General features: G+C 38.5%; 1 protein-coding gene across 1 annotated transcript in view; it reads right to left on the minus strand.

Moving 5' to 3' along the window:
* Positions 1–4,889: 4,889 nt before the first annotated feature.
* NME8 (NME/NM23 family member 8) overlaps positions 4,890–18,660 on the minus strand; it is a 32,725-nt gene continuing 18,954 nt past the window's right edge. The window contains exons 11-14 of the mRNA XM_065883893.1: positions 15,659–15,831; positions 7,131–7,275; positions 6,344–6,451; positions 4,890–5,004 (exon numbers count right to left, since the gene is read on the minus strand). Of these exons, the coding sequence (XP_065739965.1) occupies positions 4,962–5,004; positions 6,344–6,451; positions 7,131–7,275; positions 15,659–15,831 (469 nt within the window). The 3' untranslated portion in view covers positions 4,890–4,961. The remainder of the gene's footprint in view (positions 5,005–6,343; positions 6,452–7,130; positions 7,276–15,658; positions 15,832–18,660) is intronic.

Raw genomic sequence — 18,660 nt, forward strand, 5'->3', positions numbered from 1 at the left:
CACTGACACGCTTAATAATGTACTGTCTGATGGTAGTTATAATTAGGTATTGTTTCTGTGAGTTTTGTCTCCCCATTATATTTGCATTTCCCTGAAGGTAACAGCCTTCACGATGGTGTATTAACCAAGAACCCATAGTTTTGTATTAACCAAGAACCCACAGTTCAAGCAGACATACAATACATATTTTCCCAACATAAATGTTCAAGGGTGGTGCCGTCATGCTTTGGTTTATCATTGAGTCAGACTACCGGAATGAGCTACACTATGAATTTATTTTACGCATCTGATATTTTGATGCAGTCTTCTTATACCTGGAGAAATCGTAGCCTAAATGGTAGTATCAGGAAACGGTGTGCTTGCTCGTCTGTCCCTGAGGAGCCTGCTGGGTGTGGAGGGCTCGCTCCCCTTCACTTTGCTTCCCTCTTATGCTCTGGAGGCTGAGTCTCCGTTTGACTCCTCCAGGTGGGCACTCCACTCCACACGTGAAGAAGCTGTCGACTCATGTTCATGTCAGCAGCCGGCGCCATACAGGTGCACAGTCGTGAGCCTGCTCTTCGAAAATAAAGAAGGAAAGCGGGTTTGATGGGGAAAATCATCTGTCTTACACTCTGTCTCCCACATTGCCCAGGATAGAAAAGTTTTTAAGTTTTCCATCAACAACTGAGCAGACTCAATCCACATACATATTATGTTACTACCTCTCCCCAGTAAGCACCTCTTTGTCAAGGAATAGGAACGATTGCCTTTTACTCTACACTTTCTAATATTATATTCTATTCCCTTATCATGTAGCACCCAGCGGTGGTTAATAGGCTCCAACTTTCCAGATACTTAGAGAGTAGAGTTGAGGCTGCTGAATGAGACTTTGGCTGTTCAGAGTGAAGGAGTGGAGGGAGATCAAGGAGAGACACTGGTGAGCCTGAGTCACGGCAGATGGCACGGACAGCTCAAGACGAAGCCTTGCAAACCCACGGGTGTCTCTCTTGCCCCACTGTCCCCCAGGCCCCTGGCATCTACAAGGCTTGGCTTTGAGGCTCCCAGGCTGCTATGGAACCGCAGAGTGTGTCTGACAGGTGAGGTTTAATACAGGGACATGGGAAAAGGTCTGGTCTTTCCACGACAGCCTTGTCTTAGGCCCAGCCACTGTAACAAGAAAAGAGGATAGAGTAATAGTTAAAGAGGTACTGTACTTTAGTTTTTCTCAGGGTTCTCAGCAACAAAGTCCTCAAACACTCTATTAATAGCCTCCACTGCCTCCTGCATATCAGAAGCTCCATGGACAGCATTTTTCAAAATGCTTCTTCCAAACTGGGCCCGGATAGAGTCTGGGGACAGAAGTCTTGCTTCCTCTGGGTCTGTGGGACCCATCAATCGTCTCCAGTCTAAAATAGCGTTCCACTTGGTCAGGATCATGAGCAAAGATGGACCCCTGCAAACAACAATGCTTTCAGAAGACTTGGGCTATTGACAACTGTAGAGACTGCATACACAGCTAAAGACAGAATGCCACAGCTTCATCCAGAGAGCTCATCTTTATTCTTTGTCCTTGTCAGTGTGATTTTGTGCTTTCTTTTTCTTCTTTGTTTTTTTATTAATTTTTTTTTTTGGCCGCACCGTGCATTTTACAGGATCTTAGTTCCCCAACCAGGGATCGAACCTGTGCCCCCTGCACTGGAAGCTGGGAGTCCTAACCACTGGACCGCCTGAGAATTCCCTTGCAACAGCGTTTTGTGCTAGAAGAGTGTTGTAGTTTAATTGTAGGGATACATGCCAGGCACTATTCCAATTACTTTCAATGTAAATTACTTTCAGTATATGAAGTACTTAGCCCTCACATTCGTACCTGTGAGGTAGGTACTATTATCATCCCCATTTTATGGATAAGGAAACTAAGGCAAAGATTAAATATGTTGCCAAAGCAGGGGTTTCAAATCAGATAGCCTCTATATCTAATGTGAAAACCTAAAAAAACAGAGAAAGGAAGGAAGGAGAGAGAGGAAAACAGAGAAGGAAAGAAGGAATTAGACAAAAAAAAAAAAAAAAAAACTCCAAATACTACCAGGGTGTCTTTTCATGAATTGTATTAAAAATGCAATATTTTAATGAATTTTTGTATTTTTCAAAGTTTCTACAATGAACAGTTACCACTTTTATAATGTAAAGACCTATATATCAGAAACTTACTCCGATAAAACTTCCAATACATCTTTATAGAAGTCTTTTCCTTTTATTTTAAAATAAACTTTGTCCGCTTCCTCTTCAGTTAGGAGGCTCTCCTTCATCTGTGTTATATCAAATCCAGCCTCTTTGATAAGCGTCAGGATATCCTCTAGGGAAAACAGATATTTGGTAGTCTTGGCAGACTGCCTCTATTTTTGCTCCGTATTCAAGTGGATTGAAATAACTAAGGAAGGTCACACTGTTACTTGAATCCAGTGGTTTTAAAAAACCAAAACTATGCTAAACTAAACTGAAAAAGCACCAGTTGGACGTTCGGAAGAACTTCAGTATGTTAACGCGGATGTTCAGTCTCAGGTCCATCTTTCCAGAATCCATCTGGGAGGCAATCTGCTCCTGGGCTAAAAGTGAACACGTGTTTTCATCCCTGTGCTGCAAATGCCAAGGAACTTCCTGCTGCATGTGGATTGAAAGGGCCAGCCTCTCTGAACTCTTCTCCCTGAACCGGCAGGGCACCACTACGGGAATTAAATGAAGTCAGTCTGGGCAAAATTCCCCCAACAGCCTAAACTTGGAGCGCTACCTCGTGACAATGAAGGTGCTCATTGCTTTATTCTTTCAACTTTACTGTAGTTTGCAAAATTTCACAAAATTTGAAGAAAAATGTATACATCGGCTCTATTTTTATATATTTACCTCTTTGCTGTTGAGTTACATGAGGTTTAATCAGTGCTGCAGTGTGTTCGGGAGGAAAGAAATATTGTATGTCCCTTTCGGCAGCTGCTAATGAATCACTTCCATACAACTGGTTGACAGGCAAACTCTCCACTGCAAATTGTGCGCATAAACTTTGAAAAAGAAGTCAAGTCAAAAACTTAGGACATATAATATAACACAACATAACACAATGTAAAACTATTCATATTTGCATTGTGCAAGCGGAAGTAACTGCAGAGTGGCTTGGGGCATGCTACTTCCTTCCAGGGAGGAACAGTCGTTAGGAAGAAAGGACATGAACATTTCAGTAATCATCATAATGGAGACTGACAGCTGTGAAAGATGGAATGAACGCCCTGGTGCAGTGAAAAGGCACAGACTATAGAACCCTGGTGGCATCACTTGTCAGCTGTGTGATACTCGGCAATTAGTTCCCTTCTCTGTGCTTCAGTTGTCTCAAACATAAATATGATAATAAACCCTGTTTTGGAAGGAGGCCTTGAGGATGTAATCAGATGATGTATTTGAAATATATGGTACCTATTAAGCTGTCAATAAATATTCCTTCCCCTTCTTTCATCACTAAATAATATCAAGCACTAGAGATGGCATTTGACCCTATACCAAAGATACCAAATTATAAATATTGAATCCAGGAGACACTGCAGTGGAACCCTCCAGGTGAGCAAAAGCAATAAAAGAGGAGAGTACAGGATGGCTTTGTGGAGAGAGGCAGGAGTGACATTGATGGTAATGGGCAATCCATGTTGGGGTAGACAGTTTATTGGTTCCGTTTCTGTATGGTAGATGAATACATACCTCTAAAATCAGTTATCGTTCCTCAGTGTTTTTCAGTTGCTCCTTTTTCTTTCTGTCTCTCCATCTATTTATATTTCAGTAGAGGAGATACTTATCGCTCATTACATTTTCTGCCCTTTACACACAGTCCTAAGCAGGCGACCCACAAAATCCAGCCACAGTGAATAACCTCCATTCTTGTTAATAGGCTGACGTCACTGGAAACTTGGCTTTCTGTCCTCAACTTAAAGACCCTCTTCTTGCCTCTCTGGTTTCAGTGACCATTTCAGATTTCCTTTTTTCGTTATCCAACTTGACCCTCCCACTCAGCCCTTGGCTGTTCTCACACCTCTGGTTTGAAGATATTAGCAGACTAAGACGCTTGGAGCCTGTGATTGCCAGGGATGGGGGATTTGCACAATGAATGATAAAAACAGCCTAACCCATCATCAGCACTGACTCCATTCAATGCAGAGAACTACAAGCAGCCCCTCTGTTAGGCTGTTAGACGTGATTATTGGAAAAAGTAAGTGTGCGTGTGTGTGTGTGTGTGTGTGTGTGTGTGTGTGTATAAGGATGGGAGAGAAGGGTTGCTTTGTTTCTCTTGCATGCAAGTGACTGTATTTCAGATTAAGCAATGGGGAGTGTAGATTATGACGCCCAAGGGCAGGAAAGGGCAGAGCTCTGCTGAAGGAGTTATTTCTAAAGCAACCTGGAAAAGGGGGACCGATCAAAAATAATGGTTAAGAGTAATTGTGAACTTGTGGCAACATTAGGGATCGTAAGGGCTTAGGATGGGAGCTCTCACTATAATAGTGGGGAGGAGAGGGGCAATTACTGAGTTCCTTCACCTGGAGAAAATGTCTCTATGCTGGTACGTAGCCTCCACACTTGGAACCACAATTTCTAGAAGAGTGTGCCTACATGCATAGGCCAGGTATTGATAGGAATTCCTCTCTCTGATGCCATGTATCGCATTCTCTGCTACATTTCATTTAAGAGGTTCTGTGGCACCCTGCTCATTCCACATAAAGAGTGTCCAACACATATTATCCTTTACAGTAATCGTCTGGCACAGGAGCAAAGACGTAAGTGAGTAGGGCTAAAAGGAGGGGTGAAATATATCCATTCAGGCCAAGTCCAATTCGTGATCTCCTACCCAGAAGAAAACATTGCAACTTTTATATACGTGATGTCTCATTAGTCCCGTTATTTATTGTGGCAGTGAGTATGCAAGTTTGCTGATAAAGCATCTTTACTCCTGCTCACTTAAAGGAGGGCTCTTCTTCCCCTGACTTCAGTCCTACTCTGAAATCAGCACAAAGAATTCAAGCGAATTACAATTCAGTTTGTTTCCATCAGCTACATGCCAAGAATGGAAATGCATGAGATACTGTCTCCCTCCTCTAGCTGAGACCAAGCCCAACAGCTAAGATCAAAAAATATTTTTAAAATGCTGCCTAGGTAACAGCTAACATGCCAGGGTTGAACTGATTACAAAGTTCTAAGATTCATCAGTACATTAACTTAGTAAATGTTCCTACCAAATTGTAGGCTACATATTGTTAATCGTCGTCTTGAAACTCTTCTTTTTTTTAACATCTTTATTGGAGTATAATTGCTTTACATTGTTGGGTTAGTTTCTGCTGTATAACAAAGTGAATCAGCTATATGTATACATATATCCCCATATCCCCTCCCTCCCACCCTCCCTATCCCACCCCTCTAGGTGGTCACAAAGCTCTGAGCTGATCTCCCTGTGCTATGCGGCTGCTTCCCACTAGCTAGCTATTTTACATTCAGTAGTGTATATGTCCATGCCACTCTCTCACTTCATCCCAGCTTACCCTTCCCCCACCCCGTGTCCTCAAGTCCATTCTCTACGTCTGCGTCTTTATTCCTGTCTTGCCCCTAGGTTCTTCAGAACCATTTTTTCCCCTTAGATTCCATATATATGTGTTAGCATACGGTATTTGTTTTTCTCTTTCTGACTTACTTCACTCTGTATGACAGACTCTAGGTCCATCCACCTCACTACAGATAACTCAATTTCGTTTCTTTTTATGGCTGAGTAATATTCCATTGTATGTACGTGCCACATCTTCTTTTTTTATCCCTTCATCTGTCGATGGACACTTAGGTTGCTTCCATGTCCTGGCTATTGTAAATAGTGCTGCAATGAACATTGGGGTGCATGTGTCTTTTTGAATTATGGTTTTCTCTGGGTATATGCCCAGTAGTGGGATTGCTGGGTCATATGGTAGTTCTATTTTTAGTTTTTTAAGGAACGTCCGTACTGCTCTCCATAGTGGTTGTGTCAATTTACATTCCCACCAACAGTGCAAGAAGGTTCCCTTTTTGTCTTGAAACGGTTATGATCAATTAAAGAATCTGAAGCAACTATCACACGCTTCTCAAAAGAACTTCTCCTGAATAGTGCATGGGGCAGATATTTCTGCCAAGATATGGCCTTTTTGGCTGGATAGCTACCACCTACCAGTCTCAAACCGAGCAGCCCACAACCTTCTCTTGCAAAGCCTCAGAAGAGAACCTTGGACTAGAGCTCTGGTTCCTATACCCCCATATCCCCCCAAAAATCACCATGGCTCCCATGAAAAAAGTTTGAGACCCATGACGCGAATCATACCTGTCTGGAAGGTATTCTTTGGCTTCTTCCACAGTACTTGGTCCAATTAACTGTTTCCAGTGTGCTAAGCCATTTTCTCTTACTAAAACAAGGACTAGAGATGGCCTGCTGTTAGAAAAGAAGAAACAAAGTTAATGAAAGGATAGCTTGTAGCTAATTATAGGTAGATAACACAAGTGTGTTTGTTAGACGAAAAAAGTAAAATAACCCTTTTTATCAAGAGTATGAAATTAATTTCTGTTGGTGAGCTCTCGAGGGCATATTCATAAAAGAATGGAAGCGGAGAAAGGAAGGGAAGAGAAGGGGCTTGGTTCTGATAGGGTGGTCCCTATATCGTCCCCATGCTCCTGCTGACTTATATACCCTCGCTGGCTTTCTGCCCCAGCTGCTGTTTCCTTTACTCTTCTAGAAACCTGACAGATTTCTAGCATCCCATTCGTCTCCTAGGACTAGTGATCTTTAGGATTACCAAAGTCCTTGAGAGTCAGTCACAGCTCTCTTACTTGGACCTCATGATGCTGCACACTGGCTTCCGGCATTCAACTCAACTGGACTCCACGGGCTTCACCCAGAACCTTGCGTCACTCTAATAACATCCCAGGAGGACCAGAGAAGACACACAGTTGAGCAGGGAATCAAAATGGGAGGGAGATTGGCAAAGAAGTAGACTCAGCACATCTTTACAGAATTGAGAGATTTGGCAGCTTGTACAGAAAGCAGGGTTAAGAGGCTTAAATGATTCAAACATAAATCAGACTGTGCTTTCTCAACCTGCAATCTGTTTTACCTGGTCATATTTTCTATAAGATTTCCAAAATAATCTTTATTTTCATATTCCATGCACAGTGTTTTTGCTTCTTCTTCTGATAACACTATTTGTCTCTGCATCAGTATTTTAAAGCCTTCATCTTGAATAATATTCAAAACATCCTCTAAATAAAAAGTCATAATAAGCTTTAAAGTGCTAGATTATTGGTTATACACACAATACAGACTGTATTATCATGAGGACATAGAATGCATTTCATTCTCATGTGAAATTTAAGTTTATAAAAATAGCTTATTAGATTTTAATTTAAGGTGAATAATATTCTTAACATATCAAATTTATGATGCCATTTCCAATTTTTCAGTGGACCAAAATCTATAGGTTTGGGGATGGGGGATTTATATAAAAAAAAATTGTATAGTCAGATAAGTTTTATTTCACACATAAAGTTAATATTAATGACGTTCTCGGATGTGCTAGGGCTCAGAAAACAAAATAATTAAGTACATATCTTTTTTTTTTTTTTTTTTTGCGGTTCGCGGGCCTCTCACTGTTGTGGCCTCTCCCGTTGTGGAGCACAGGCTCCGGACGCGCAGGCTCAGCGGCCATGGCTCACGGGCCTAGCCGCTCCGCGGCATGTGGGATCTTCCCGGACCGGGGCACGAACCCGCGTGCCGTGCATCAGCAGGCAGACTCTCACCCACTGCACCACCAGGGAAGCCCCATATTTTTTTTTAATGTGCTTAAATATAAGCTCTAGATAACTGAGAGATGAAATATAATTAAGTGATTAAAAAGTGTGAAATTAATGGACCTAAGGACTGTGGGAAGCATGAAAACTCATTTATATAAGAAAAATTCTATGTACGTCTGCTGTATACCTACCTGATTATAAACAAAATATAAATTGCAAAATACCATCAAAAGACGTCATGTAAAAGTAACTTAACATCCACCATCTGTGTACTAAAACTTCAAAGAACATTAACAAAAGCTAAGATAATGGAAGAAATTGGAAGTGGGGTGGGGCTGAGAATGGGGAGAGGAATAAAACTCTGCTAAACTTGAAACAGATTTACTCTTGATTTTACAGGATAATCAAATATGAGTTTAAACATACTTCAAACGTGTAAAAACAACGTAAGTATAACTGATTAAAAAGATAGTCATCTCCCAAAATACTGGAAAAAGTAATTGCAAGAGATGCTTAGTCCTTATAGCAAAATACATAAACCAAAGATTACAGCAAGGAAGCATAGAAAACAGAAATAAACACAGTTGTAATTATAAAACTGTATGAATTAAGGTCCTCTCCTAATAGAAAGAATCTCAGATTAAGGCCAACCCATTTCCAAATTCCGAACACTGAATACTAAAAATTATGAGTCCAAGCTAAAAGCAGCAAAGTCTTAATTACTGAGCAATAAGGAATTATAATAAATGGAGGGAAATTCAAATCCAGAAGTTAAAAAGGGAACAAGAATAGACACCCAAGGCATCAGAATGAATGCAAATGAATTATTATAGATAAAAACAAAAGAAATTATGAAAGAAATCCTTTTGCATTGTCTTTTGAAAAAAATTGTAATGCTTTTCTTTTTTTTTTTAAGAAAGTGAGCTTCTAATAAATCCAGCAAAAACTAAGAACAGACAAATAGAGCACATTATGAATGGGAAATAGGTACAATTACCCACCATGGTATTAAAACAGTTTTTGGTGGGTGTCCTAGGCTAGTACATTTGAAGGTAAAGAAATGAATTTCAAAAGAAGTATAAATTGCCATTCAATGATCCAAGAAGTTTTAAAAACTGGAAGATAGGTAACAATGGAAGAAATTTTAAAACTTGTCTAAAAGCCTACTTGTCCCCCCAAATGACGGATCAGCTTAGGTAGCTTAATTAATAAATTTTAAGTTATGTACAGTTCATCTGACACTTAAAACTCTCCCAGTGTACTTAACATCAAGAAAAGCTAGAATAATCCTGACACAATACCTGGGAACGATTAAAGAACAATATTTTAACTGAAATAAATATTATCAGACCAACTCCAATAGCATGGTATACACATGAGCTATGAAAGTTTATTCACAGAACCCAGGGGAGGATGAACATTTGAAAATCTGTTATAATCATATCAATAGGTCAGCAGGTCAAAGGAGAAAAAATATTTCATGTTCATCTCAGTAAATAACGAAAAAGCATTGGATTACATTCAGAATCGTTTTGTATCATGTGGCAGATAGAAAGATTTTGGAATATAGAGATTTTTGCCTAAACTCTAAAGCCAACATCATAATTGAAAACACTGGAGGCATTAATATCAGTCAGGGTAAAACAAAGGCAAGATGTTACCCTAATGGCCTTTAATTATTTAACATTTTTCTGGAAGTACTAAGCAATCCATAAAGATAACAAAAAATGTATTTTTCTTTTTTATCAATATTTTTTATTGCAGTATAGTTGATTTAAACTGTCGTGTTAATTTCTGCTGTACAGCAAAGTGATTCAGTTATACACATATACATTCATTTTTAATATTGTTTTCTATTATGGATTATAATAGGGTAATGAATATAGTTCCCTGTGCTATACAGTAGGGCCTTGTTGTTTATCCATTCTATATATAATAGTTTGCATCTGCTAATCCCAACCTCCCTATCCTTCCCTCCCCCTTGGCAACCACCAGTCTGTTCTCAATGTCCATGATACTGTTTCTGTTTCATAGATAGGTTCATTTGTGTCATATTTTAGATTCCACATATAAGTGATATCATATGCTATTTGTCTTTCTCTTTCTGACTTACTTAGTATGAGAATCTCTAGGTGCATCCATGTTGCTTGCAAATGGCATTCTTTCGTTCTTTTTATGGCTGAGTAGTATCCCATTTTATATATGTACCCCATCTTCTTTATCCATTCATCTGTCGATGGACATTTAGGTTGTTTTCATGTCTTGGCTATTGTAAACAGTGCTGCAATGAACATTGGGGTGCATGTGTCTTTTTGAATTATAGTTTTGTCTGGATATATGCCCAGGAATGGGATTGCTGGATCATATGGTAGTTCTATTTTTAGTTTTCTGAGGAACCTCCATACTGTTTTCCACAGTGGCTGCACCAACTTATATTCCCACCAACAGTGTAGGAGGGTTCCCTTTTCTCCACACCCTCTCCAGCGTTGTTATTTGTAGACTTTTATTTTTAATGCTGTAATACGCTACTTTATTCAAAGTGTCATATGGTCATTGTCCTACATAATAATTACTTGACAGATAATTATGCAGGTATTCAAATACATTGATATTTTATCATAAAATAATTATTTTGGTAGACTCTAATAAAGGTTTTTAAATGATTTTACATATTAGCCAACTTGATCTTTATAATAATCCTACAAGCAGATTAAGTAGGATAACAAAATTGAATGAAATGGGTAACATTACGTTTGCATATAAGCTGTTTGGAAAATTCAAGAGTCTATTTTTAAAAGGTACATAGTATTTAAAAACATAATTCAGTAAGTAAAAATATACAGAAGCCACTGTATTTCTTAAACAGAAAATAAATTTAGGGGGAAAAAGATGTCATTCACTATGGGGAAAAAAACTAGGAATAATCCTGAAAAGAAATAGCACTAAAACAGCAACAACAGCTATGAACAGCTGACCTTTTATTGAGTGAATACTTTGGAGCAAAGAACATTACATATATTACCATATTTAACAGAAAAATAAGATAACAAGGGCTATAATAAAGAAAACTTATATTTGAATAAAAGATGTAATAGAGGAATAGAGGTACACTATATTTCTTGAAAATAAATGAGAATATGGTGATGTCAGTTTTCTTCAAGTTAAATAATCCACATAGACTTTGTTTTAGAATTTCTTGAAGTGACCCAGAATAATTAAATGTCAGTAATCGTCAACATTTACTGAAAAAGAAGAGTGATGAGTTACCACGTAACTACCAAATGGCAAACATAGCAACCTGAAATGATCAGAAACTGAGGTTAAAGTCAAGCAGTGGGCCAGTGGGAGAGTGATATAAAATAACCAACTTCAAATTTTGTTTTCCCCCTTTTTAAATAACACCTTTATGCCATCCTCAAGTATCAGTACGGTTTGCACATCACAGTAGTAATATGTTATTATACTAACAGCTACCACCAAAATTCTTCATAGGAGAAAATTGTATTTGGTTGGGAAAAATTATTTCAACAAATTATTAAGAGTAGAAGGTGAGATCTTTGCAACTTGGTTGAAGGTGGATTTGCTTTGCTTAGAAAAATTGAAAAAAAATTATATTCACTTCGCAGGAACAGGAGTCAGGATTTCGGTGGCAATCCAAACCAATATGAAAGGTGACCAGTATGAAAGCAGAAACTGCTAAATACTACCAAGAGCTGTTGAACAGAGGACAGGCCATTTGAAAGTTGGATTTGGCAGTTTGGAAGTCGTTGGTGAACTTGACTAGGATAGTTCTGGCCAGAAGCTCAGTTGGAGGGGGGTCAGGAGTGGGTGAGGGTCCAGAAGACGATTCGCTGAGCCAGACAACTCCCTGAGAAGTTGCCCATTGCCGAGGAGCAGAGAGACGGGGTATCAGCTGAGGGGGTGTGGGATCCAATGAAGTTTTTCTGGTTTTGTTTTTATTTCACTATGATGTTTATTATCATGTTGGAGCATGTTTCTGTGCTAATAGGGAAAGCTCAGTAGCAAGGGAGGAAGTGATGTTGCAAGAAAAGAAGGGGCAGATGGGTAGAAATGGCACACCTGGACCAAGAAAAGGGCTGGCGTTTTTTTGTTTTTGTTTTTTTTTTGGCCACGCTGCACGGCTTGCGGGATCTTAGTTCCCTGACCAGGGATCAAACCCCAGCCCCCTGCAGTGGAAGCGCAGAGTTCTAACCACTGGACCACCAGGGAAGTCCCAAGGGCTGGCCTTTGATGGATCGTGTACACAACAGGGTTGCCTCCCCTCCTCTCTGCCAACGACACTGCTTCTTATTTACAGAGGAACCAGGTAGCAGAAGACACACCCCTCAACTTCCTGCCACCAGCGCATCAACTGGATCTGTGTCTGTCCAGCCCTCTTTCCCTCTTGCTATATAGCAGAGAAATCTCTTCTAAGCCCAGTCCTATGCATCTGCTACAGAAATTTTTTCCTCCCAACTCTCAGTGACCTTGGCCTGTCCTAATCTTCTCTCTTTTTCTTGTATCTTCAGCTGTTCCTTCTCTGCTGGTTGGTTCCTTCCCGTGAGGCTTTATCTATGATCAGAGTTTTCCAACCTCAAAATAGAATGACAGTTAAAAATCTGTCAAATATTACTTCTTTTTTAAAAAATATAAATCTGATTCTTTTTTTTAAAATTAATTAATTTATTTATTTACTTTTGGCTGTGTTGGGTCTTTGTTTCTGTGAGCGGGTTTTCTCTAGTTGCAGCGAGTGGGGGCCACTCTTCATCGCGGTGCGTGGGCCTCTCACTGTCGCGGCCTCTCTTGTTGCGGAGCACAGGCTCTAGGCGTGCGGGCTTCAGTAGTTGTGGCACGTGGGCTCAGTAGTTGTGGCTCACGGGCTCCAGACACGCAGGCTCAGTAGCTGTGGCTCATGGGCTTTGTTGCTCCGTGGCATGTGGGATCTTCCCAGACCAGGGCTCGAACCTGTGTCCCCTGCATTGGCAGGCAGACTCTCAACCACTGCGCCACCAGGGAAGCCCCAAATATTACTTCTTTAATTCTGGCTTGTTCTGGTTTCATTGTGTATAATCTCCCACCCCAATTTTGAGACTGACTTTTGCTGCAAGCACTCCACTGAAACTACTCAAGGTTCCCCTTTTCCTGGCTAATTCAAACTTGACTTCTTTAGTCTCTGTGTAAACAATGCTTACTCCAAGAAGTTTCATGTAACCGTCTCTGCTTGGCTAAGCCATACTTATCCTTCCACTCAGATACGGGCTGTGTGTCCCACCTATTTGATACCCAGTGAGGCATCTCTTATTATAGCACTTTCCATACTCAGCTGTTATTGCCAATTACTTAGATGTATTTTGCAGCAGATCATTGTACTAGTTGGGATAAAGATTATGCTGTGTAGAAAATTAAACCTAAAACCCTAGTGGCCCAATACATCAGAGATATCACCAATGTTACATGTTCATTATAAAGCTGCCTATAGCAGCTTTATTTATAATAGCCAAAAACTGGAAGTAACTAAGATGTCCTCTAATAGGTAACTAGACAAACTTTGTTATATTCATACAATGTAATGTTATTCAGCTATAAAAAGAAATGAGCCACAAAGGAACTTAAGTGTATATTGTTAAGTGAAGGAAATTCATCACTGTGTGATTCCAAGTGTGTGACATTCAGGAACATGCAAAATTCTAGAAACAGAAGAAAGATCAGAGAGTACCGGGGGTTGGGAGGGAGGAATGGAAGGATGAACAGGAGAAGCACGAGGGACTTTTAGGCAGTGATTCTACCATGTATGATACTGTAAAAGGGATACATGACATGATTTTGTCAAAACCCATAGAATGTACAAAACAAAGAGCAAACCTTAATGTCAACTATGAACTTTAGTTAATAACAATGTATTGTTATTGGTTCATTAGTTATAAAAATGTATCATAATGAGATACTAGTAGAAGAAACTGTTGCAGGGGCAGGCATATGGGAACACTGTACTATCTTTCTTAATTTTTCTGTAAATCAACAGCTACTCTAAAATATATAAAGTCTATTCGTTCGAAAAATATGTACTATCTTTCTTAATTTTTCTGTAAATCAACAGCTACTCTAAAATATATAAAGTCTATTCGTTCAAAGAAATATGTACATATGTACATAGAAATATCCAAAGAAGAGAACTCTAGGCCCAGATAGCTTCACTGGTAAATTCCAGTAAATATTTAAGAAAGATGTAACATCAATTCTACACCATCTCTTCTAGAAAACAGGAGTGACTGCTTTTCATCTCATTTGATGAGGGAGGCCTGCATTACCCATTACCCTAACACCAAAACCAGATAAAGACAAGAAAAGTCCTCAACAAAATATTGAAAATTCAAATCCAGCAGTATGTAAAAAAGGACAATATACAACCACCAAGTGTGATTTATCTGGAGAACGCAAGGCTGGTTCAGTATTCCAAAATCAAAGTAATTGTCATATTATTAAACTCAAGAAAAAAATTTGAGAAAATACAACATCCATTCATGATATTAAAAAAATAAAACCCAACACTCTCCCAAAACTAGGAATAAAGGGCATATACAGCTAACATTGTACTTAATGGTAAAAGACTGAACGCTTTTACTGTAAGATCAGGAGCAAGGTAACTTGTATAATCTCATCTCTCTTATTCAACATCATACAGGAAGTTCCAGCCAGTCCAATGAGGCAAACAAAAGAAATAAAAGGTGTCCATATTGGAAAGGAAGAGGTAAAACTGTCTCAGTTTGTAGATGATACTATTGTCTACATCGATGGTTCTCAATCCTTCAAGGGTGCATTTAACAACGTCTGGAGATGTTTTTTGGTTTTCACAACTAGGAGGTGAGCAGATGCTACTGACATGTAGTGAGTAGAGGCCAGGGATGTTGCTGAACATCTTCCAGTGCACATGACACAGCCCCTCAACAAAGCATTACCTAGCCCAAAGTGTAAGTAGGTCTGAAGTTCAGAAACCGTGGTCTACATAGGAATTCCCAAGGAAACTATGTCAAAGCTCCTAGAACTAAGTAGTTTAGTGAGTCAGAGAATACCAGGTCAACATACAAATATCAATTGTATTTCCATACACTAGATATAAAAAAGAATTAATAGTGTGCATTTATGGTTTGTGTTCTTGCTCTACTCTGTGAATATGGGATGAAGTTAAAAATAACTAGCACTTTTTAAGTGCCAGGCACTTTATTTATGTTTTCTCACTTTAATCTTCTGAATTTAAGCATGAAGAAATAGACTTGGTAAAGTATCCTTTTTCAAATCACACTATTAATGAGGGCTTTACCCAAGCTTTGAACTAAGGCATTTCACACATGAATGCTTCTAATCTTTATTATGTAATAATTCTTGCCCTGTTAAAATCTACCCTGACAAATTCCTAGGTTAGAAAACACTTTCTGAATACTTTAATTACAAAAATGTTTTATTCTTTTTATTGAGAAATTAGTCAATTAGTGTTAACTAAATTTCTTACTTCAAGTGCTTTTTCTTAAATTTTAAATTTCAAACTCGTATCTTTTTTTTTTTTTTTTTTTTTTTTTTTTGCGGTACGCGGGCCTCTCACTGTTGTGGCCTCTCCCGTTGCGGAGCACAGGCTCCGGACGCGCAGGCTCAGCGGCCATGGCTCACGGGCCCAGCCGCTCCGCGGCATGTGGGATCTTCCCGGACCGGGGCATGAACCCGTGTCCCCTGCATCGGCAGGTGGACTCTCAACCACCGCGCCACCAGGGAAGCCCTCGTATCTTTTAATATAATTATACTAGAGCTTATTCAAATCCCATGTACAAAGTAGTTAAACAATTTATACTTTATTCCTTACCTTTCCTTTCGTTAAAGAGGGCTGGTCGAAGTAATGCCAGTATCTTTTCTAATTTTATGCCTTTAATTTTTTTAAAATCAGGGATGAAGACATCAATAAACTTAGTATTACTTATATTCTCTTCAACATCACAAAACTGAGATATTTGTTGTCTTTCTAGGTATTCTTGGAAACTGTTGAAATCCAAAATGTAATTATAAACTGAAGTTTAATAATCATGCCAGAAAATTAAAATTGATAATATGTTCACAAATAAATTAGAGTTTAGTAAAACAAATAAAAATTGAATTTCACATAAAGGTAAGTTATATCTCTCTATCACATCAAAGAATATGTATTTAGTTCCACCATTATTGAACCAATCCAAAAATCAGTTACATGAAATCATGTATGTTTGATTTCATGAGAGGATTTTAAGGAGACCAAAATAAAATATGTTAAAAAATTTTTTTCTTTCCTCTATGTAAAGCTTTCCAGATAGTTTCTATTTTTCCTTTTAATTTTGTCTGTGAATCAAGGCTAATTTAGGAATACATTTCATGTTTTCAAATAGATAAGACATTTGGATCATTTTATTATTTATTTCCAACTTTATTGGATTATAATCAGCAAATGCATGCGGTGAGATCTTAATTTTTAAAAATTTGTTAAGGTTTTCTTTGTAAACAAAGCAAATTTATTTGTGGGATTTGAGGTTATATATTCATATTTCATATATTATAGATCATTTATTATACACAATTATGGAATATGTATTTGCCATCCCTATATACCCTTGCTTTTTTGTCTGCTGTGTATTGAGATCTCTGACCATAAAGTTATTTTTATCCAGTTCTCCTTGTTTTTCTGGTACTTGTATCTTTATGTAATCTATGTTGTTTGGGACATACATTTTTTGACTACTCTATCTTCTTCATAAATGTTTTCTTATACATCATGTCCTTCTTTATCAAGTTTACCACTTTTAATGTTCAATTCTAATACTTTATTTTTCCTGGCTAATTTTTTTACCATTCTTTTATTTTTTTAAATTTTTCTTTGTCTCTTCTAAGTAGAATGTAGATGAGTACAGTTTTTAAAACTTTTTATTTTGAAAAAATATAAATTGACAGAAAAATTGCAAGATCAGGATAATGAACTTTAGATTCAACAGCTGTCAGCATTTTGTCACATTTGTTCTTTCTCTTTCTCTCTCATCCCCCAATGAGAGTGTGTGTGTCTGTGTGTGTGTTTTGGCTTAACCATTTAAGAAAAGACTGCAGATATTTTCACCGTTCACCCTCCTAAATACCTCAGGAAAGCTTACACTGATATAAGACTATTATCTCATGAACAGTCCATATTCAAATTTCAGCAATTTTATAATACTCTCCTATCGATAGTAATTTTTCCTAATCCTGGATCATACATTGCATGCAGTTGCCTGAAGTGCCTAGGCTTCTTCAACCTCTAACAATGGCTCAGTCTTCCTTGTCTTTTCTTTTTAATTTCTTTTTTTTTTTTAACATCTTTATTGGAGTATAATTGCTTTACAATGGTGTGTTAGTTTCTGCTTCATAACAAAGTGAATCAGCTATAGATATACATACATCCCCATATCTCCTCCCTCTTGCGTCTTGTCTTTTATGATACTGATATTTTGAAGACTCCAGGCCAGTTGCTTTGTACAATAGGCTTCTCATTTTGGATGGTTTCAAACTATGGAATGGCCCCATAGTTTCCTATTACATTCTGAGTATGATACTTTGGGAATACCACACCAGTATACATCACAATAGGAGGTACAGACTGTCAGTTTTTCCCATTATTGGTGATATTAACATGGTCAGAGTGGTATCCCCCAGTTTTCTCCATTGAAAAGCTACAATTTCCACTTTGTAAATAATAAGAAATCTGAAAGGACACTATTTGAAAATGCATATATTATTCATACAGTGGATTTAGCACCCACTGATGATTTTTGTCTGCATCAATTATTATTATATGGTTTTTAATTTAGTTTGTTTTTGACCTTAATCTGGTAATCTCTACATTTGACAGGATAGTTAACCTTCTCGTATTTAGTATAACAGCCATATACCTGACTATATTCCTTCCATCTTACTTTATATCTACTCTTTATTCTACATGAGAGTTTATGTCCTTGATCCTTTAGGTTCTGGATCTGCTTTAAAAAATGGCAGGTGGAAGTTTACAGCACCTGTTAGGCCATGTCTGCAGAAAAAGAGCTGTGAAAACTGATTCCCAGGAAAACATGCTCCCTCCCACTTCGTGCGGCCTGCTTGGGTCGATGCTCAGGATAAACACAGGCCAAAGGAAAAGAGGATGTCCATTAAAAGGAAAATACTGCAGACTTTGCAAAATAACATCAACACATCTCATTCCACCCCAATCCCGCCAAGTGCTTAAATTGTTCATCTTATTATGTGCATATTGAAAAACTGGAGACAACTGCTTCCAAAAGTTGGATGCAGTAGACACCTACCTGAATAACAGCACCAATGGAACACTGACTCCTCTTATGCCAGCTGTGTTAATAGTGTTTCACAGAATAATTTTGTTAAAAAACGGCTCAAAAATTCTGGTATGAAATCTGGTATCTTTTTGAGCCCAACACTTCCCACCCAAACCTGCTCTCTAACCACTAAGTATCATTTTCCCTTAAAACTCACAGAGTAACTACTACTGTTTACAAAGCCCTTTGTCAGCAGTTGATTTACCCTATGAGTTGTTCTATCCCACTTCAAACTGGAAATTAATGATATTAGGGTCTCCCTGCTACCTAAAAATTATGACATCGCTAGGGACCAGCAGATGGACCTACTCAAGAAAAGCCACTATAACTTATTAATAAGACAGCAAGGAAAGTTCCAGAGATGCTCAGCCTAAACATGCAATGGAGGTGGGCTACCCAGAAGGGGGAGACACACATCACGAAGCCTCAGGACTCAGCTACTCTGAACTTGGTCCTGCTCACCCCCCTTTCTTTCAGACATGGCTCT

This window comes from Phocoena phocoena, chromosome 9 (assembly GCF_963924675.1).
Source record: "Phocoena phocoena chromosome 9, mPhoPho1.1, whole genome shotgun sequence".
NCBI classification, from domain to species: Eukaryota; Metazoa; Chordata; class Mammalia; order Artiodactyla; family Phocoenidae; genus Phocoena; species Phocoena phocoena.